This window comes from Thalassophryne amazonica, chromosome 20 (genome assembly GCF_902500255.1).
Source record: "Thalassophryne amazonica chromosome 20, fThaAma1.1, whole genome shotgun sequence".
Classification (NCBI taxonomy): domain Eukaryota; kingdom Metazoa; phylum Chordata; class Actinopteri; order Batrachoidiformes; family Batrachoididae; genus Thalassophryne; species Thalassophryne amazonica.
This window is the reverse complement of record NC_047122.1, coordinates 57,560,821-57,579,988: the sequence shown is the minus strand read 5'-3', so window position 1 is coordinate 57,579,988 and position 19,168 is coordinate 57,560,821. Positions and strand designations below refer to the sequence as shown.

Here is a 19,168-nt window from a genome sequence, read left to right as displayed (position 1 = left end):
ATGTATTTGCCTCAGACCTTATTGATTATGCACCAGGTTATTTCCCTGAATACAGAGAAAGTGATGGGTGCAGTGGCATCCATTGCACCTTTTAACACTGGACAGATGAAAATAAATAAATAAATAAGGAAAACACTGAGGTTGCAGAAAAGGCCCTGACATCACACCGACCAGACAACACTCATCCTCTCACCTCCAACTTTCACTGTCCTCTTCTTCTCCCCATCCATCCTCTTCATCATTCCACCTATTTAACCTGTATGCTCCAGCAATCGTGGTGCAAATTGTTGGAAGTTGAAAGGATGAAAGCACAGTTGTCAAGCACCAGCCGCACAATGTATAACAGATTTGCTGTCATTACTGCAGCCTTTCATCTGGCGCCATGCCTCGACAGAACTGCTCATCCTCCGCATGTTATGTCATTTTTTTTTCATGTTTTCAGAACTCATCATATTACAATATTTGACATTGTGATTGAAATGCTTGGAATATGTTCAGTGGGGGTTCTACCACAATGCATCTGCCACAGTACTTTGAATCTTTTCCATCATGCAGCTTTTTTTTTTAAAACTACTCTTCTTTTGTCCCTTTCTGTCTTCTCTAGTGGTTTTCAGCCAATTCGCCTTCTTCCAGACAGCTCTAAATGACATCGTGGAGGTTTACGACGGGGCAACGCAGCACTCTCGCGTTCTCAGCTCTCTTTCGGGAGCGCACACAGGTACGCAAACATGCAGATGCATTAAAATCCTTGCATGCATGCTGATTGCTGTCAACACTACTGCGCGCATTCCAGCTGGTGTCAAACTGTAGCAAGGTGGAAGACGACCATGTTGTATTTGCATCGAACTGCAGGGTACAATCACTGAAAGCCTCATGCAAGGATTGTAGGACAATTGTCTCTTATGTAAAAATAGCATATGTAAAGTCACTTCGGTGGATCTCCCAACTGTTATTTGCCTACAAGGTCGGACTGATCATGTTGTTTTCATGAGATAATGCTTTTAAACTGTGAAGTGAATTGCTGACCCAGGCAGAGCTACCGTGGCTGCAGGTGGGCCCCGGTGAGCTGTAACGCATTTCAGCAACAGCCGTAAGAACTAAAAAGTCACAGGCGATCAAATACTGGCAGACAGACTCAGGCAAGACACTTGCATGTAAGGTAAAAAGGTATTTACTGGATTTCTGGTGAAAATCCACAACCTTTTAGTGATTAAACATAATGCAGCACTCTGACATTTTTAGCACCTGTGCTGGATGTGTTGACAAGTGTGTGGACTGAAAAAAAAAAACCTCTAAAAGAAATAAGTGAAATCATTGTAATTATTGTTTAATCAATTAAAAAACTATCTATAGTGTATGTGTGCTTGCATGTTCCTGTGCTGCTCTTGGCTGTCTCTCGATGGATCTTGCTCAGTTTTGGCGCATAGGTCCTCTGTAGACTGGGCAGTACACACTTATGGGCCCCTTCACACATACATGATTGAAGCTGACTAGTGCACAAAGGAAGAATTGCATGCCAGTTGTGAAAAATTGGAGCTGCCTCTAACACCTTGTACACCTGTCGCTACAACTATTCGCTCACACCAGCAGCCAAAAGACAGAGAGTGCCCTGTGAGAGCCCATTCAATCTCTATCACGGCAGGTGTCGGCCAAAGTCCAGGTGATACACACGAACATCCAACCACCGCTCGATGGCAGTGGTGGACACAGCTAACCAATAAGTTAGCTTCGATAACCGCTAATCCGCTAACTGAAAAGTTAACTTTATAATGATAAACTAATTCACCGAAAAAAGCTACAGCTAACCACTAACTTTTAGTATGACTCCGGTACACTATCAGCTACTGACGAGCCAGTTTTGAGTTTAAGCACCGCCAACGCTTCTGAGTAGACTCAAGACGATCACAAACCCAACACTAAAAGTGAGTCTCAGAGCTTCTGTCTTTGTGCCCCCCTACCCACTGCTGTAAGGAAGAGTCAGTTACATTCAACATAGAGTGCCCCGATGTGTGCAAAAGGTATAAAAGGCAAAGCAGGTATGACTTATGGTTTGATTTATAAACCAAACCAATTCTGGCCATTTATTGAATTTTAACTCAACTCATTTTTACAAAACTCACAAATATCTTTTAGTTTTAAGTTAATGCACTAATTCTGAAGGTTGGGCATTAAAACTAACAGATGCCAAAAAAGCATTATGGGAAATTAACCCCTTCATCACTGGTTGGCTGGTTATTTATTTCTAAAAAAAAAAAAACAACAACACACAAGTTACTGTAATGTGTGTTACTTTTTACAAATAAATGTGTTTTGTAAATATATCATTTGTTTTTCATTTGTAAAAAGGCATTTGCAAAACTTAAAATTCCTGTTAGTGTGATTCAGTACACAAAATGGTAACTGTGTGACAGTTGGATGCTATTTACGCTCCCATCCAGACAATGGGGGTATTCATGCATTTTTGGTCAAAATCCATAGAACAGTACCATCGCAGTGGCCTGACGTGTATCCCCCCTAGGTTGGCTCGATGTTTTCAGAGTTCACTTATTCGGGCTGTTTTGCAGTGATTCACCCTGATTCCTATTATTCATGCTATGTGTGAAGGGGCCCTACATAATTTAGGCTGAGATCATAGTAGAACGTAGTAGATCATAGTAGGTTTGCTTCTGCCTGCCACCTTTTGGCTATACAGGTATGCTGTTAATTTGATGTTTCTATTATGTTTATCTCTGTGCAGAATAAATAATTCATTTAAAAAAATAATTCATTCAACACCCCCTCCATATTTTTTATGTTGCAATATTTCCGAGCTCATCCATAATAATTCCAAGATAATTCTAAATGAACTGGTGTTGATCCAAATTAAATATTACCGAATGCCATGCAGCAGTCTGCCCCATGTGAGCCTGGATCCTGTGAGATATCAGAAGCCAAGCAGACTGGATCCTGGTTTGTCCTTGGATGGGAGGCCTCTTCAAAAAACTAGGACTTGTATCTGTTTCTCCAGTGCAAAACAGGAGTTGCATCACAGAGTCTGTTCAGTGTAAATCTTGCACCAAATCCCAATGTGGGTCTGCTGTGACAACCTCTACAAACTGGAGCACCCTAAAGTCAAACGACAACTGACTGCAGATACATAATACGAAAGACATATTTGTTCCTCGGAGACCTTCTTCATTAACTGGACCCACTGCTTGATCTCACTATTGGCGATTGTCTAGACAATTGCAGTCCCTAAAGTAACTGGACAATTCAAAATAAATTAAAAAATGATGTATAATTAAGTACATTACACTGTGTCATTATTGAATTACTTCAAATTTGCCATACACCTTCACTTTTGCCTGAGCCAATATATACCTTGAGTTTCACCTTACAGATGTATCATTACAAGATAATTTATTGACTTACAGGCAACATGGGCTTGTTTTCACGAGGTGTTAAGGTGTCTCTCTCTCTGTCTCGCTCTCGCTCTCTCTGTGTCTCTCTCTCTCTCCCTCTCTCTCTCTCTCTCTCTCTCATGTGTGTATATATATATATATATATATATATATATATATATATATATATATACATATATATACACGAGGTTTATTAGAAAACTAACCGGCAGTTTTATAAAAAAAACAAAACTATATGGATTTGAATCACGTGCAATTACACCAGACATGCTTGAACCCTCATGGGCACGCGTGAGTTTTTTTCGCGTGTCGGTGACATCATCCGCCTGTGGGCAGGCTTTGAGTGAGCACTGGTCCAGCCCTCTTGGCTGAAATCCTTTGTCTGAGACGCTGCTGGAGACGACGCGCGTCAAAATTTTTTCAGGGCCTGTGAGGGATATCCAAGTGGACACTTTTCGAGAAATTCTGCTGGTTTTCGATGAAAAGTTTAATGGCTGATGAGAGGTTGTGGAGTTTCTTTCGCTTTAAGGACAGCTCACAAAGCGGATCGGTCTGTTTCGAGCTGAAAACTTCCTAATTTAAGGCTCTGTTCACCCAGGACATCGTCAGAGAACAGAGAAGTTTCAGAAGAAGTCGGCATGAGGAGTTTATGCGGACATTCCACTGTTAAAGGAGATTTGTAATGAAAGAACGTGCAGACAAATTCGCCGAGTTGGTTCCGTGACGACGCCGCAAATCTGTCTGCACCGCGACAGGAAAAACACCTCCGTGTTGAAAACCATTTGTAAAATTCAGGCGGCTTTTGATGGCTTTCAACAAGTGAGTATCTGAGAAATTGTTTAACAGCTGGGCATGTTCCAACTTGTCCGTTAAGGTTTCCAACGGAGGTGTTTTTCCTGTCGCGACCCCCCGCGGTTGGGTCTGGCCCGACATGCGAATCTGCCCGCACGTTCTTTCATTACAAAATCTCCTTTAACAATGGAATGTCCGCATAAACTCCTCCTGCCGACTTCTCCTGAAACTTCTCTGTTCTCTGACGACGACCTGGGTGAACAGAGCCTGAAATGTGGAAGTTTTCAGCTTGAAACAGCGAGACAACGCCGCCTCGGAGCGCAGATCGTCGTCAGGCGCCGTGGGCCGTCTTTAAAGCGACACTACCAGACCAAAATCTCTCATCAGCTGTTAAAATTTTTACCGAAAACCAGCTGAATTTATCGAATGGTGTCCACTCAGTTGTGCCTTACAGTTTTTGAAAAAATTTTTATCAAACAAAGCAGCAGTCTCTGAGCCATTCCTAAACAATGAAAAGTCGACGAGAGTGTGGGCCACTCCTCACTCAAAGACTGCCCACAGGCGAATGACGTAACCGGCGTGGAAAAAGTGACAGCTGGTGTAAACGAGTGACAGCTGTCACTCTCTGTCTCGGCGCCCTCTCATGCTTGAAGCCCGCACTCCAAGCAGGGCGCCGACTGGTGGTGGTGGGCCAGCAGTACCTCCTCTTCAGCGGCCCACACAACAGATATTTCAATAATTTCACATTGACCTCCAGATGTCTGTTCTTGGCTGGTGTTCAGATGGTGCAACTGAGCTGTAACAGCAAAAAGCTCTGGATGAAATGTAGTTTGTTAGCTTCCCTGTTTTACATTGGGACATCAACGTTTCCAGTTCATAGCTGTATCTTCAAATCATTTTTTTCCCCTTTCATTCCTTCTGGCTATATTGGATTGGTAATCACCAGATGTAGTCACTGGGTCTTTTTGTTGGATCCTTAGGCACCAGTGGAATAACCTTGAATCAAACAAACATTTTCAAAGGGAGATCAGGAGTATTATTTGCATTAAGAGGGAATGTAACCATGTGGCAAGTTTCCCTAGGCATGATCCAGCATGCAGGTGACTCACTTTTGAGGCAGATAGATGGTTACTGTTAAGAGATGGAATGGACCAGTTCTCTACCTCATTGCCATGTTTCACTCAAGGCAGTTCCATGGTGTGGTTGATTTTGCAATTTGCAACACCAGTGCATGCTCCAATATATGGCCTTGGTTGCTTGGTCTTCCACAGTTGACCTGGACAGGTCTGTTTTGGGATTTATCATGTGTTACATCAGATCCCATGTGCAACTTTGTTTCTGTGGCTAGTGGGTGATAACAAAACAGTTCACACATGGAACAAATTGTGGAGATTTAATAACTAGGGGGTGTATTGCTCCCTTATAAAAGGATGATGTGTATGTAGATACCAGTGTGATAATACAATTCAGGGAAGGTGCTTTTTCTTAAATCAATGATTCATTTTGGTGATGTCCAATACAATTCTTTCTTTCAAGTATACATTCAATTTCCACAATGAATTATAATGGTGCCAAGTTGTCATTTACCTTCAAATGCATATTTCATGAAAGACTTGGCACCTTTAGGTTTTAAATACTCTGCTGCAACATGCTGGCACGGCCTCTGCTTGACTTGTTCACCACTGTGGGCAGCACCACTATTATCAGAAAGTGCAGTTGTCCAGAAGAAGAAGATAGCCATTGTTAGCATAGCATAAATTGCATAGAATAACTTTCCTGCTCTATACCGGCAGGGCAGTTTTGAACAAATTGCGAACCGAAGGTATAACTTTTAAGCTGATCGGACTTGTTGATTATGTTCTACCTCATAACGTTAATGTTCCTGTGACTAGTCTTGCAAGAACCTCAATTAACATCTAAACTTTTGTGAAAGTTTGAAGACACAGAAGGAGTAGTGTAGTAACAAGCTTAATTCTGATTTATACCATTCAAACTCAGCCATTTAAGTAGATTTAGATAAATGCATGGTCCGTATATAAATGGTGTCATATGTATTATTTTAAAACCAATTTGTAATTGTATTTGTTCATTATTATATAATAATATTTACTAATCTTATGAACTTATTTGAACCCTATTAGTAAATTGCATCATCTCTTGAGGCATCCTAGGGGATCAAAGACCTTGCCCAATCCGTAGAGATTGTTCAGCCCTCTAGGTTTTGATTCGAGGATCCAACTGCTTTAACCACTACACCACAATGTTTTGGAAACTGCTGTTGATAAACCTGTATGTTTAAATCATCCATTAAGGCCATCTTTCACCATGTTTGTAGAACTCTACTTCATCTCCTGCACACAGTGATTTATTTTGAGGCACAGTAATGAGCAGAGCCAGTGACTTTGGGTCAAACAATACTACAGATCCCACCCTTCATCTTGTTCCCAGTTGTATTTATGGCTTTGTGTGACGATATTGTCAATGTGGTAGAGCAGATGGACCCAGTATGTGGCTCACAAAAACTACCTCTCTTCACTTCAAATTTCCCCACTAATGAACCATAACCAAATAATGCATAAATTACCTTCTCAGTTTCAGACAAACATGGCACAGAGGCATGTTTGGCTGCCGGTTCGGGTGTGTTTGGTGAGGAAACAGCGAGTTGACGAGCTGGCAGAGCTAGTGTTTGGTCAGCCCGTCACTGAAAATCACATTAGACAATCTGCCTGAGGTGCTGTCAGCTTTATGCTCTTCAACTTCTCGCTTATTTTGCAATCGTGTGATACTGTATCTTCAGGGCATGTTTTTTTTTTTTTGGTTTTTTTTTTGTCTCTAGGCATGGCTGAATGAACTCTCTTGGGACATATGTGTCAGAGGAAACCTAAATAATACCCCCCACCCCCCCCACCCCCCCCCACACACCACCGGAAGTCCTTGGGTCGAAATATTGCCATGCCTTATTTCAGATGACCTACTAGTTGAGAATAAATGCAAAGATGATGACTGCACACAAACAAGCAAATGAAGATGCAAGTTCTATAATAATAATGAAATAATACAAACACAAACTGCAGGTCACAACTATCGGCATCCCTCAGATCATACCAATGGCATTGAAGATTTTGTTTCACAATGATGAATTGTTGTTAGTTTTCTGAAATAAAGTTGAGGAATTTCCATGCCTGTTTTTCTTGTCAAGTCCATCACACTTACTGTATATTTTTGTTTTCATTTAAAAAAGAAGCATCACTGGGTGTCTTTTCTCCCCTGCGTAAATATCTCAAGATCTTAAATATGCTCACACACAAGATTAGGGATGCATGGTTCCCACTTTTAATTGTGAGACTGGTTGAAATGGCTCATTCTCCTTAGAAATGTAAGGTCCATCATGGTGGAATTGCCCACATACTGAATGTATGATCATAGCTTGTATGCTTGGCACTAGGATTTACTTGATTAAAGTGAACTACCACACAAAATGTCAACATCATGATCAGTGTTGCCACAGTTACTTTGAAAAAGTAACTTAGTTACTTTACTGATTACTCAACAGTAAAGTAACTAAGTTACTTTACTGATTACTCAATTGTAAAAGTAACTAAGTTAGATTACTAGTTACTTTTTTAGTTACTTTTCCCAGCTGCCGACAACAACCCTCTGCCACCTCAACATGACAATGATACCTGTTTTGCCAAAACTCACTTTATAGTCACCCTTTCTTGACTTCAATGAAAATACTTGTTTTATAAAAAGTAAAATAAAGACGTCTTTCTTGACCTCATATTTAACTGTTGACAGCACTGTAACAGTAAAACTTGCAATTTCGAGCCTACATTGTTTATAAAGGTAACTATTAAATTCTAACATTTTTCTAACATTTAAATTCTCTCTAAACATTTTACTTGTCGAAATTATTATTATTTTAAGCAATATTAGTTGTAGTAAAAAACGGCTTCAAAATTGCACCTTTATCTAGGGGTGTTGTGGGGGAGGGGGGCACATCCTTGCCCCCCACCCCCATTCCATCTGGATTCGCCCCTGCTTTGGCGTTTGAGCACAAAGAATGGATAACATTTATTTATGCAGAAAACAGGACCAGATTTACAGGTAAGAAAGTTTATTGTGTTTTCACATCATGTGGTCCTCAGAAAGAGAGTTTAGGTGCATTTGAGTGGAAAATAGTGTTAGTTGTTGACGCGTCGCGGAGGATCAGCTGTTTTAACGACCAGATACGGAGCGGCTCAGCTCAGCTCTAAATAAGGAGGAAAAACAGTATAAAAATGTCTTTGTAAAGTTCAGTGCATGTGTGCTGATCACCGCGGTTTAAGAGGTGAGGACGAGTCGAGCAGCTGCAAAAAACCGCGGATTAAAAGCTCACAGCTCACTTAAAGTGGGCAGTTCAGTCGAATCCCGACCTCCTGCCCACAGACCAAGTTTAATGCTGCTATCGACCCACAATGAAAAATAATAGTAACGCACAGTGACATGGAGAAGTAACTTTAATCTGATTACTGATTTGGAAAGATTAACGCGTTAGATTACTCGTTACTAAAAAAAAGTGGTCAGATTAGAGTAACGCGTTACCGGCATCACTGATCATGATACAGTTTAACCTAATACTGTTTAATGTGATTATATGTATTCAATGAGTTGATTTAATTCTTTCTCCAAATTCCCTATGTGATACAGCAAGTCAGAAATATATTTGTGTTCATCTGACATTGTCTACTATAATCTGAAATTGTGTTTAGAAAATAAATATGGTCCTCAAGCTGTTTCTTGTGTTTATTGTGCTGGCAGTTCCAGCCACTCTTCAGCTGCTGTGCTTTTTAAGCAGTGGTATGTTTTGCAGGTGTCCTATTTCCATTGTCAGGGTTCAGCTCGAAATATTTTCAATGAGATTTATGTCATGGTTCATTACCGGCCAGTTTAAAACTGTCTGCACTCTTCCTTTTCAACTATTGTGTTACTGGCTGTGTGCTTTTGAGTCATGTCCTGCTGAAAGCCCAAGACCTCTGCCTCAGACTTAGTGTTCTGACAGAAGGCAGCCCATTTGCTGTAAAATGCTTTAGTGACCATTGTGTTTCATCATTCCTTTGATATATCCATTGCCTCCAGTAGTAGAGGCAGCAAAGAAGCCCCATGAGAGAAGCTTAACCATGTTTGACTGTAGGAAGGGTATTCTTTTTTGTATGGGCCTCATTTCATCAGTTATCATCAAACTGATGAACTGCATTCTCACAGAACTAAACTTTTGTTTGATCTGTCTATAGAACATTATCCCAGAGTGTTTTTTTTTTTTTTTTTAATCAATGAAAGACATTTTTGTTTCAGAAGCAGTTGCCCTTGGAGTCCTTTCTGTAGCAGTGTCTGTCCTAGGCTTTTGTCCATGTAGACCTACTTGGTTTATTCTGTGGTGTACAGCTACCACTGAGTCTTGTTTAGTGTACCCATACCCCACCCAAATCCAACACAAACATCCTGACCTGTGTCTTACATTTCTTCTTAGTGTCATGTCCTGAATGCTTTGTGATTGTGAAATTTACTGGTAAACGTTAAAAAAGCAGAGATTTCAAGATATTTGGCAATTGCTTTGTAGCTGTTGGAATTATGGTTTTATGTGTATTTTATGTATTTTATCTACGTATAAATGCATTTCTGATGCTATCAGACAGCTTACTTATCTTTGCCATTGTTATGAAAATAATTAGAAATATTCCCATTCTATGCAATATTTGATACTACAACATAGGAGTTCACATTTGCTCAAATGTTGCAGTGGGGAAACAAAACAAAAAATAAAATCACATTCCATATTGAACCCGTTCAATATTTAGAACAGAAAGACAATCTAACCACTTCCAGGAAGCTTAAACGGCAAATTATTGCTAATGGTAAGTACAGTGAACAATAATTTCCCCTCGTTCTTTTCAATTATACGCTTTGGATTTGTCTTAAATAGAAACAGATGCACCTTTCTGCATGTGAAAGTACTACAATCAACACATTATCATGTACAGCTACTTAAAGATCACTAAATTCATTGAGGTTAATTGGATGTAACGGATCAGTATCGACAACAATTTAAAATGTAATTTGGTTTGCATGTCAACTTGGCAACAAACAGAAGTCCTGACATCTATGTGTAATATTTACAGCAAGCTGTATGAAGCATTCGACAGAGTCATTTCAAGGTTTTAACTGTATGTTGTGCGTTTTGTGCCCTTGTACCTTTTGTATTCACCCTACTTTGATGTCTTCTGATTCTGGACAAGTATTGCATAGAGCAGGGTAACATCCTTGGATAGGTAGTTAGTGTGTTGTCCCCTGATAGTAATCAGGTCAGTGGTTGAGATGCTGGATGTTAACATTAATAAAGGTTTTAACCCCTTAACGCCTATTGACGCATATATGCTACAATATTTGACTCAAATATGCAACATACCAAATTGACCAGTATGCCTGTTGTCGCAAATTTGCAACATACCAGTATTATTATATAGCATTATAACATACATTATTACCAAATACCAAATCACTATTTATTTTTGTGCAAAAGTGAAATTAATAATCTCATCATTATTTACCATCTACTTAAGGCAAAAACACACACAAAACATTTTTTATATATACAGCTATATAAATTCAGGCGTTAAGGGGTTAAGTAAAATATGTCAATCAAAATGCACAACTGAATGAGTGAAATGTGATGTCGTCATTGGGTGTCACATTATTAAAACAAGAGAAATTTGATGTCTGCCATCCGGATCCAGATCCAAATCACCGCCACAATTCAGTGGAGTCTTCATGCCTAATATCTATCTGTGGTGCAAATTTGGTGAGAATCCATAAGTAGTTCTGACGTAATCCTTCAAAGCCTATAGAACATGAGATCTTGATCCAGAAGCCAGATCCAGATCCCAATCACCTCCAAAATTCGGTGGAGTCTTCCATCCCCTAATGTCTATCTGGGGTGCAAATTTGGTGAGAATCCGTGAAGTAATTGTGATGTAATCATTCAAAGTCTATATAAAGCGCAATCTTGATCCAGAATCGAGATCTGGATCTGCGTCACCTCTGAAATTCAGTGGAGTCTTCCATGCCCTAATATCTATCTGTGGTGCAAATTTGGTAGGAATCTGTGAAGTAGTTTTGATGTAATCATTCAAAGCCTATATAAAGTGACATCTTGATCCAGAATCTGGATAAGGATCTGGAACATCTCCAAAATTCTGTGTAGTCTTCCATGCCCTAATATCTACCTGTGGTGCAAATTTGGTGAGAATCTGTGATGAAGGTTTGATGTAATCCTTAAAAGCCTATAAAGTGAAAGTTGATCCAGAATCTGTATTCGCATCCGGATCACCTCCAAAATTTCAGGGAGTCTTCCATGGACTAATATCTATCTGTGGTGCAACTTTGGTGAGAACATGTGAAATTGTCTTGATGTAATCCTTCCAAGCCTATATAAGTGAAATCTTGGTCCAGAATCCGGATCTGGATCACCTTCAAAATTTATGGAGTCTTCCATGGCCTAATGTCTCTGAGAAAATTTTGTCAAAATCTGTGCAGTAGTGTTGCCGTAATCCTGCAAACAGGCAGACAAATAAATAAATGCAGATGACTTTACCACGTCCTTGGTAGACATAATAACTAACACAATTAAAAAAAAATAAATAAATAAAAACCTCAGTTGGTGGAAGCACTGGTTGAATTTAACCATCTTTCCAAAATGAACATGAGGAAATTCACACATTGTATGACGTAGGAGTTGAAGAAAAATTAAATCCTATTTCAACCCTGTGGCCCATTGGTTCCAGTGCTTATACCCAGATTCAATAGCATGAAGCATTTGAGAGTCAGCCACTCCACCTTGATGGGATTGATGGGATGCCAGATCATCACAGGTTACTTCCACAGCCAAGGTGCCCTTTTGGAGCTGTATGGACTGGGACAACACAGATTCCATGAGTTATCCAAGGGCACAGACAGTGAGCCAAAACTTGAAATTGAAATCTGGACTATAGGTCATTAGTCCAACTCAGATAAGTACTGTGACTAGAATTTGAATCCAGGTAGACTGTTGGCAAATACTATCCACTGAGATACAAGCTCTGTGTACCTACCTGTCTGTTGCCTTGTACAAGACTCTTCATCTCTGTACATGGGTATCAGCATTGGCTTTGGAAGTAACCTGCGATGGACTGGCATCCCATCCAGGGGAAGTCATAGACTATAGTATCCAGCGATTTATTATGCAATTTATTCTTTATCAAAATAAAGTATATCTACCTGTCCCATGGAACGTGGTTGTTAAAAAAGGAAACAGAATATAAAATAATACAGTGTTACAGCTTTTTCCAAATAGTTTTTTTTCCATTTACATATTTATTTTTTTTCCCCTTTTAAACAACCAAAGTAATAATTAATTGTAAAAAAAAAAGGTCTTACAATTATTTGTACCTTCATAACCCAGATTATAAAATGAATTGGACCACCTTATTGCAGCTAATAACATAACAGTTAACATAACTAAATTAAATACATATAGCATTTTAATTCCCTGAATGTAGAATATACTTCTATTTGATGTGGAGTTATTTCATATTTGTTGTACATTTTGTTGAGACAGACAAGCTTTTCAGTAACTTTTGTTATGATTTTCTGATTGACAAGAGTGGACTGTGTTCAAGAATTCAAATTGACAGCATCAACACTGTATACCCGCTGTCTAGTTAAGAACCACGTGGTTGTAGAATGCGTGAGACATCTTTCTTCCACCCCGAGGAGCAGCAACTGATATGTGGGTAGAGACCATGTGTGTGCATGTGTGCTTGGTAAAGAAAGCTTGCGTATGCACATTGTCTTGTCTATTTGATTGCACAGTGAGCTGTGCAGTCAACAGACCTTGGGCCAGAGCGATGCCACTCTCAGTCAGCTGCCTGTCTGTCTCCACAGCCATTCATACTTCTAGCAGCCACAGACGAGAGGGCAATATCAAAAGCTAGAGAGAAAAATGGCAGTCAATGAGATATTTTCCTGAAAAGGAAAACGCACAAAGCTGCGGGAGAAAATAAGTAACAATGGAATGAGTTGGGGAAATCCAAGAATCTCCATTTGAAATCAATTTCTATGTCAGTATCACTGCCGCAGAGCTTGATGCATTTTTTTAACTGAATGCTGTCAAATGGCCCCTTTTGTTTCTCATTGCCTGCCATGTTATATCTCTCCTCAGAGAACCCCAGAGAGTCTTGCTTCGAGCCAGGCCTGGTGCGCAATGGGACACGGGAGGGCATGGACCTCAAGCTGGGTTCCACTGTCACCTACCACTGCGACAGTGGCTACATGCTTGAAGGAGACCCAACTCTCACTTGCATCATGGGAGGAGATGGCAAGCCCAGCTGGAACAAACCTAAACCCATCTGCATTGGTAAACACTGACATCTGGAGACCACTGTTAGAAACACAAAGCAGACCGGTGCTTATGGCTCTACTCAATGGAAACATGAGTGCATGCAATTGGGTTTTCTGCCAAGAGCTCAATTCTGCATAACACTCTGGAGTTTGCAAATCTTAAAATGTGCTAGGATGCAGGTTTCATTCAGTTTGGGGTTTGAAGTGGATTACACACACACACACACACACACACACACACACACACACACACACACACACACACACACACACACACACACACACACACACACACACACACACACACACACAAAGTGACTATTGGCCAGTATGTATTTTTGTTCTTTTTCAAAAGGCATTTTTTGACAAGTGTGAATGAGAGTAATACACTGTTAGATGATAAAAAAATATATATATATTATATATGCAAACCATAAGAATGTCCTCATAACATGGAGAATGTCCTCATACATACAGATGAGCTTCCACCAGCATTTCCACCACAGCACAAACATGTGCATGGCACATTTAAGGATTTTTAGCAGGAGAGGAGATGCGGACCTCCTCTCAGCCTTTCTAACCCAGAGGGACACTTGAAAGACATTGCAATTTCACTGATGCAAACACCAGCAACATCTTCCACCCAAAGCCCAATCAGACAAGGAATGTAATTTAAGAGTGATGGAGTGGGAGGGATGGGAAATTGATTGTTGTGCTGTTGGCTTTGCACCATCATTTCCTCTCTTTGGTGGTATTTTGGTTGAGTCCTCAGGCATCCTCTCATTGCTTTGCCTTTCCCTCTTTCTCTATCTTCAGCACCATGTGGTGGACAGTACTCTGGTTTGGAGGGAGTGGTTTTGTCTCCTGGTTACCCTGGCAACTACAGCCGAGCACGGACCTGTCTGTACTCAGTAGTGGTGCCCAAGGATTATGGTGAGTCAGCGGAGAACAAACTGTTATTTTTTTTATTTTTTTTTAGCTGAATGTAATATGCAGCCAACTTTGTGTATAGTTCTACAAGCTTCCACACATGCATCGTCTTGAGCATACAATTAAAATACTTTTGTCAGAGCTTTAATGGCTTTTTAAAAATCTTTTTAGTCATGTAATTATCTTTTAAAGAACGTACAATCACACAGGGATTGTTATTCCTCTTATCCATCTGTTCCATCACTCCAGCAGCTCAGTTTAATCACTACCAAGTAGTACGACTACACTTGTCTGGCAAACGCATGCCAAAAATAATTGGTGTGGAAGATACACATTTCCACTGCTTTCTGGCATTTCCATATAAAGGTCACTGCTTCCTTACCGATATGTCATCTAAGACTATAAGAAAGGTGAGTGAGTTTGGCCACAAAAAAAAAAAAGAGTACAGTGCAACTGGATCAAATACCTCCGAAGACGCTTGACTTCTCCTTATACGCAATGTCTCTATGCTTCACTGTTTTTTCTTTTTCTCTAATGGTCTCTATGTCTTCCTTTTATCATCCATGTTCTTTCTTTCTCTCTAGCTCTTAAAAGTGAGCTGTATTCTATCCTACATCTTTTTGAAGTGCTTAACAAATAAAGTTGGTTGGTTGGTAGTTGGCATTTAACTTGTTGACTACTTTTCATATGGTCAACTGGTTGTGTAAATAAATAGAGTTTTCCAACAATTTAAGGATAAATTATTCCCTAAAGTAGGTACCTCAGCACAAACCTCAGCACAGCTTTAAGTATATATTTTAATATTTGATGTCAATAAACTTTGACATATTTATTGATGTACATAAATGTACATGTATCCATCCATGCATTGAAAACTGGCTTTAAAAGTTACAATACACAGTCCTGTAAATTCATCAAACAATGCCAATCACTCTGCCTTTTTTATTTATGCATATTTTTAATTAACTTTTTCACTGTTTTTGTTTGCTGACTTTGATCATTTCATTAAAAAGGTCTGAAAATACAAAATTGGGCATTTTGCATTTATTTATGACATTTTAAAAATTCTGTACTTTGAATTCAAGCATGTCAAAACCAGACCAGAGATTTTGGTTGAATGATTTGCAAAATGTGATTTTGGTTTAAGGTTCTGTTGTTTTCCTGGTTCACATGGCAAGATAATTAGGCCAATATCGGACCCAAACTTCCCTTTTCGACAATCTTAAGGATGCCCCGACTATCTTGATGACGCTAAAGATAAACATATCAGATATTCCTGCCATGTGTGCTGTGTTAAGAGCGCTCTGATCTGCTTGGAAGGACGTCAGGAGCGCTGCGATCACAAATCGGGGACAGTCAACATGTTGGATTGTCTTGGCCCGATATCGCAGCTTGCGTTGTGTCCTCTGACCACAAACGAGCACGCAGCCTGCTGAATGTGACATGTAGCCAATCAGAAAGCAAGGTGACGGATGCACGGAGCGGAAAATAAAATCAAACAGCTGTTCTGAGTTTCTACAATGTCCAGTGGTCGCGCTGTCTCCACTCCTTTAAAGAATGCCTTTTCCTTTTCTTTTTGTATCATGTTTTTTTTTTTCCTCTGTTTTAAATAGTCCACAAACTATCTCCATCTGTTGACTCTGAAGTCACGTTTAATCTTGAGATTTTACAAGATTTCCTGGGAATGTTCGTGTGTGAAATCTGTTCATGTGTGGTGTGTTGTTTTTTACCGTGTGGCTACACACCACACACTGTACAACCAAACCTGTTAGATCTATGATTTTTTTTTTTCTTCACGTGTGTGGTCACTCAGGTTTTGAAAACCTACAGATGATTTTAAAATCCTGCCGTATGAACCAGGCATTAGCAGAATGACCTCTGGTGCCACAAGTACCTAATGGTGCCATTGCTACAATCAAGTAGTCTCCACCCCTTTCTTCTGATAAGCCATTACCCAGTGGCCATCGTAGAGGGGCTGAAGTGGTGAAACTTTGCTGATTGCTGCAGAAAGCTTGAAAATCCATGGTAATGCACATAATCGACAACTGCTTCTTGAGTTGATTGCCAACATGGCTGAAGTGACAACTAAAGCAGCAGCTTCTTGGAATGCAAAAAGGTCTCAATGAAATTGTGCATAACTGCCATAGATTTGCCTTTGGGGAAGTTTTTTTGAAAGTCAAACTCAGTCAGAAGTGTGCCAACATTACTGGGCAGCCATCCTTCTCCAAGCCTTTTGGCAACATTCTCCACTCAATGAGTTCAAAGAAGAATGGATATTAAAATAATTAATTCTCCATTTGCATTTTCTTGCAAAATGACTCATGCAAAATAGTCGTCCAACAATGTATTTGCCTCAGACCTTATTGATTATGCACCAGGTTATTTCCCTGAATACAGAGAAAGTGATGGGTGCAGTGGCATCCATTGCACCTTTTAACACTGGACAGATGAAAATAAATAAATAAATAAAGGAAAACACTGAGGTTGCAGAAAAGGCCCTGACATCACACCGACCAGACAACACTCATCCTCTCACCTCCAACTTTCACTGTCCTCTTCTTCTCCCCATCCATCCTCTTCATCCTTCCACCTATTTAACCTGTATGCTCCAGCAATCGTGGTGCAAATTGTTGGAAGTTGAAAGGATGAAAGCACAGTTGTCAAGCACCAGCCGCACAATGTATAACAGATTTGCTGTCATTACTGCAGCCTTTCATCTGGCGCCATGCCTCGACAGAACTGCTCATCCTCCGCATGTTATGTCATTTTTTTTTCATGTTTTCAGAACTCATCATATTACAATATTTGACATTTTGATTGAAAATGCTTGGAATATGTTCAGTGGGGGTTCTACCACAATGCATCTGCCACAGTACTTTGAATCTTTTCCATCATGCAGCTTTTTTTTTTAAAACTACTCTTCTTTTGTCCCTTTCTGTCTTCTCTAGTGGTTTTCAGCCAATTCGCCTTCTTCCAGACAGCTCTAAATGACATCGTGGAGGTTTACGACGGGGCAACGCAGCACTCTCGCGTTCTCAGCTCTCTTTCGGGAGCGCACACAGGTACGCAAACATGCAGATGCATTAAAATCCTTGCATGCATGCTGATTGCTGTCAACACTACTGCGCGCATTCCAGCTGGTGTCAAACTGTAGCAAGGTGGAAGACGACCATGTTGTATTTGCATCGAACTGCAGGGTACAATCACTGAAAGCCTCATGCAAGGATTGTAGGACACTTGTCTCTTATGTAAAAATAGCATATGTAAAAGTCACTTCGGTGGATCTCCCAACTGTTATTTGCCTACAAGGTCGGACTGATCATGTTGTTTTCATGAGATAATGCTTTTAAACTGTGAAGTGAATTGCTGACCCAGGCAGAGCTACCGTGGCTGCAGGTGGGCCCCGGTGAGCTGTAACGCATTTCAGCAACAGCCGTAAGAACTTAAAAAGTCACAGGCGATCAAATACTGGCAGACAGACTCAAGGCAAGACACTTGCATGTAAGGTAAAAAGGTATTTACTGGATTTCTGGTGAAAATCCACAACCTTTTAGTGATTAAACATAAATGCAGCACTCTGACATTTTTAGCACCTGTGCTGGATGTGTTGACAAGTGTGTGGACTGAAAAAAAAAAACCTCTAAAAGAAATAAGTGAAATCATTGTAATTATTGTTTAATCAATTAAAAAACTATCTATAGTGTATGTGTGCTTGCATGTTCCTGTGCTGCTCTTGGCTGTCTCTCGATGGATCTTGCTCAGTTTTGGCGCATAGGTCCTCTGTAGACTGGGCCAGTACACACTTATGGGCCCCTTCACACATAACATGATTGAAGCTGACTAGTGCACAAAGGAAGAATTGCATGCCAGTTGTGAAAAATTGGAGCTGCCTCTAACACCTTGTACACCTGTCGCTACAACTATTCGCTCACACCAGCAGCCAAAAGACAGAGAGTGCCCTGTGAGAGCCCATTCAATCTCTATCACGGCAGGTGTCGGCCAAAGTCCAGGTGATACACACGAACATCCAACACCGCTCGATGGCAGTGGTGGACACAGCTAACCAATAAGTTAGCTTCGATAACCGCTAATCCGCTAACTGAAAAGTTAACTTTTATAATGATAAACTAATTCACCGAAAAAAGCTACAGCTAACCACTAACTTTTAGTATTGACTCCGGTACACTATCAGCTACTGACGAGCCAGTTTTGAGTTTAAGCACCGCCAACGCTTCTGAGTAGACTCAAAGACGATCACAAACCCAACACTAAAAGTGAGTCTCAGAGCTTCTGTCTTTGTGCCCCCCTACCCACTGCTGTAAGGAAGAGTCATTTACATTCAACATAGAGTGCCCCGATGTGTGGCAAAAGGTATAAAAGGCAAAGCAGGTATGACTTATGGTTTGATTTATAAACCAAACCAATTCTGGCCATTTTATTGATTTTAACATCAACTCATTTTTACAAACTCACAAATATCTTTTAGTTTTAAGTTAATGCACTAATTCTGAAGGTTTGGGCATTAAAACTAACAGATGCCAAAAAGCATTATGGGAAAATTAACCCCTTCATCACTGGTTGGCTGGTTATTTATTTCTAAAAAAAAAAAAAAAAACAACACACAAGTTACT

The 19,168-nt window shown here is 40.1% G+C and overlaps 1 protein-coding gene across 1 annotated transcript in view; it reads left to right on the top strand.

Annotated features, from left to right (window-relative positions):
- The window catches only part of csmd2 (CUB and Sushi multiple domains 2), a 662,931-nt gene that overhangs the window by 467,691 nt on the left and 176,072 nt on the right, over positions 1-19,168 (top strand). The window contains exon 33 of the mRNA XM_034160153.1: positions 605-718. Within this exon, the coding sequence (XP_034016044.1) occupies positions 605-718 (114 nt within the window). The remainder of the gene's footprint in view (positions 1-604; positions 719-19,168) is intronic.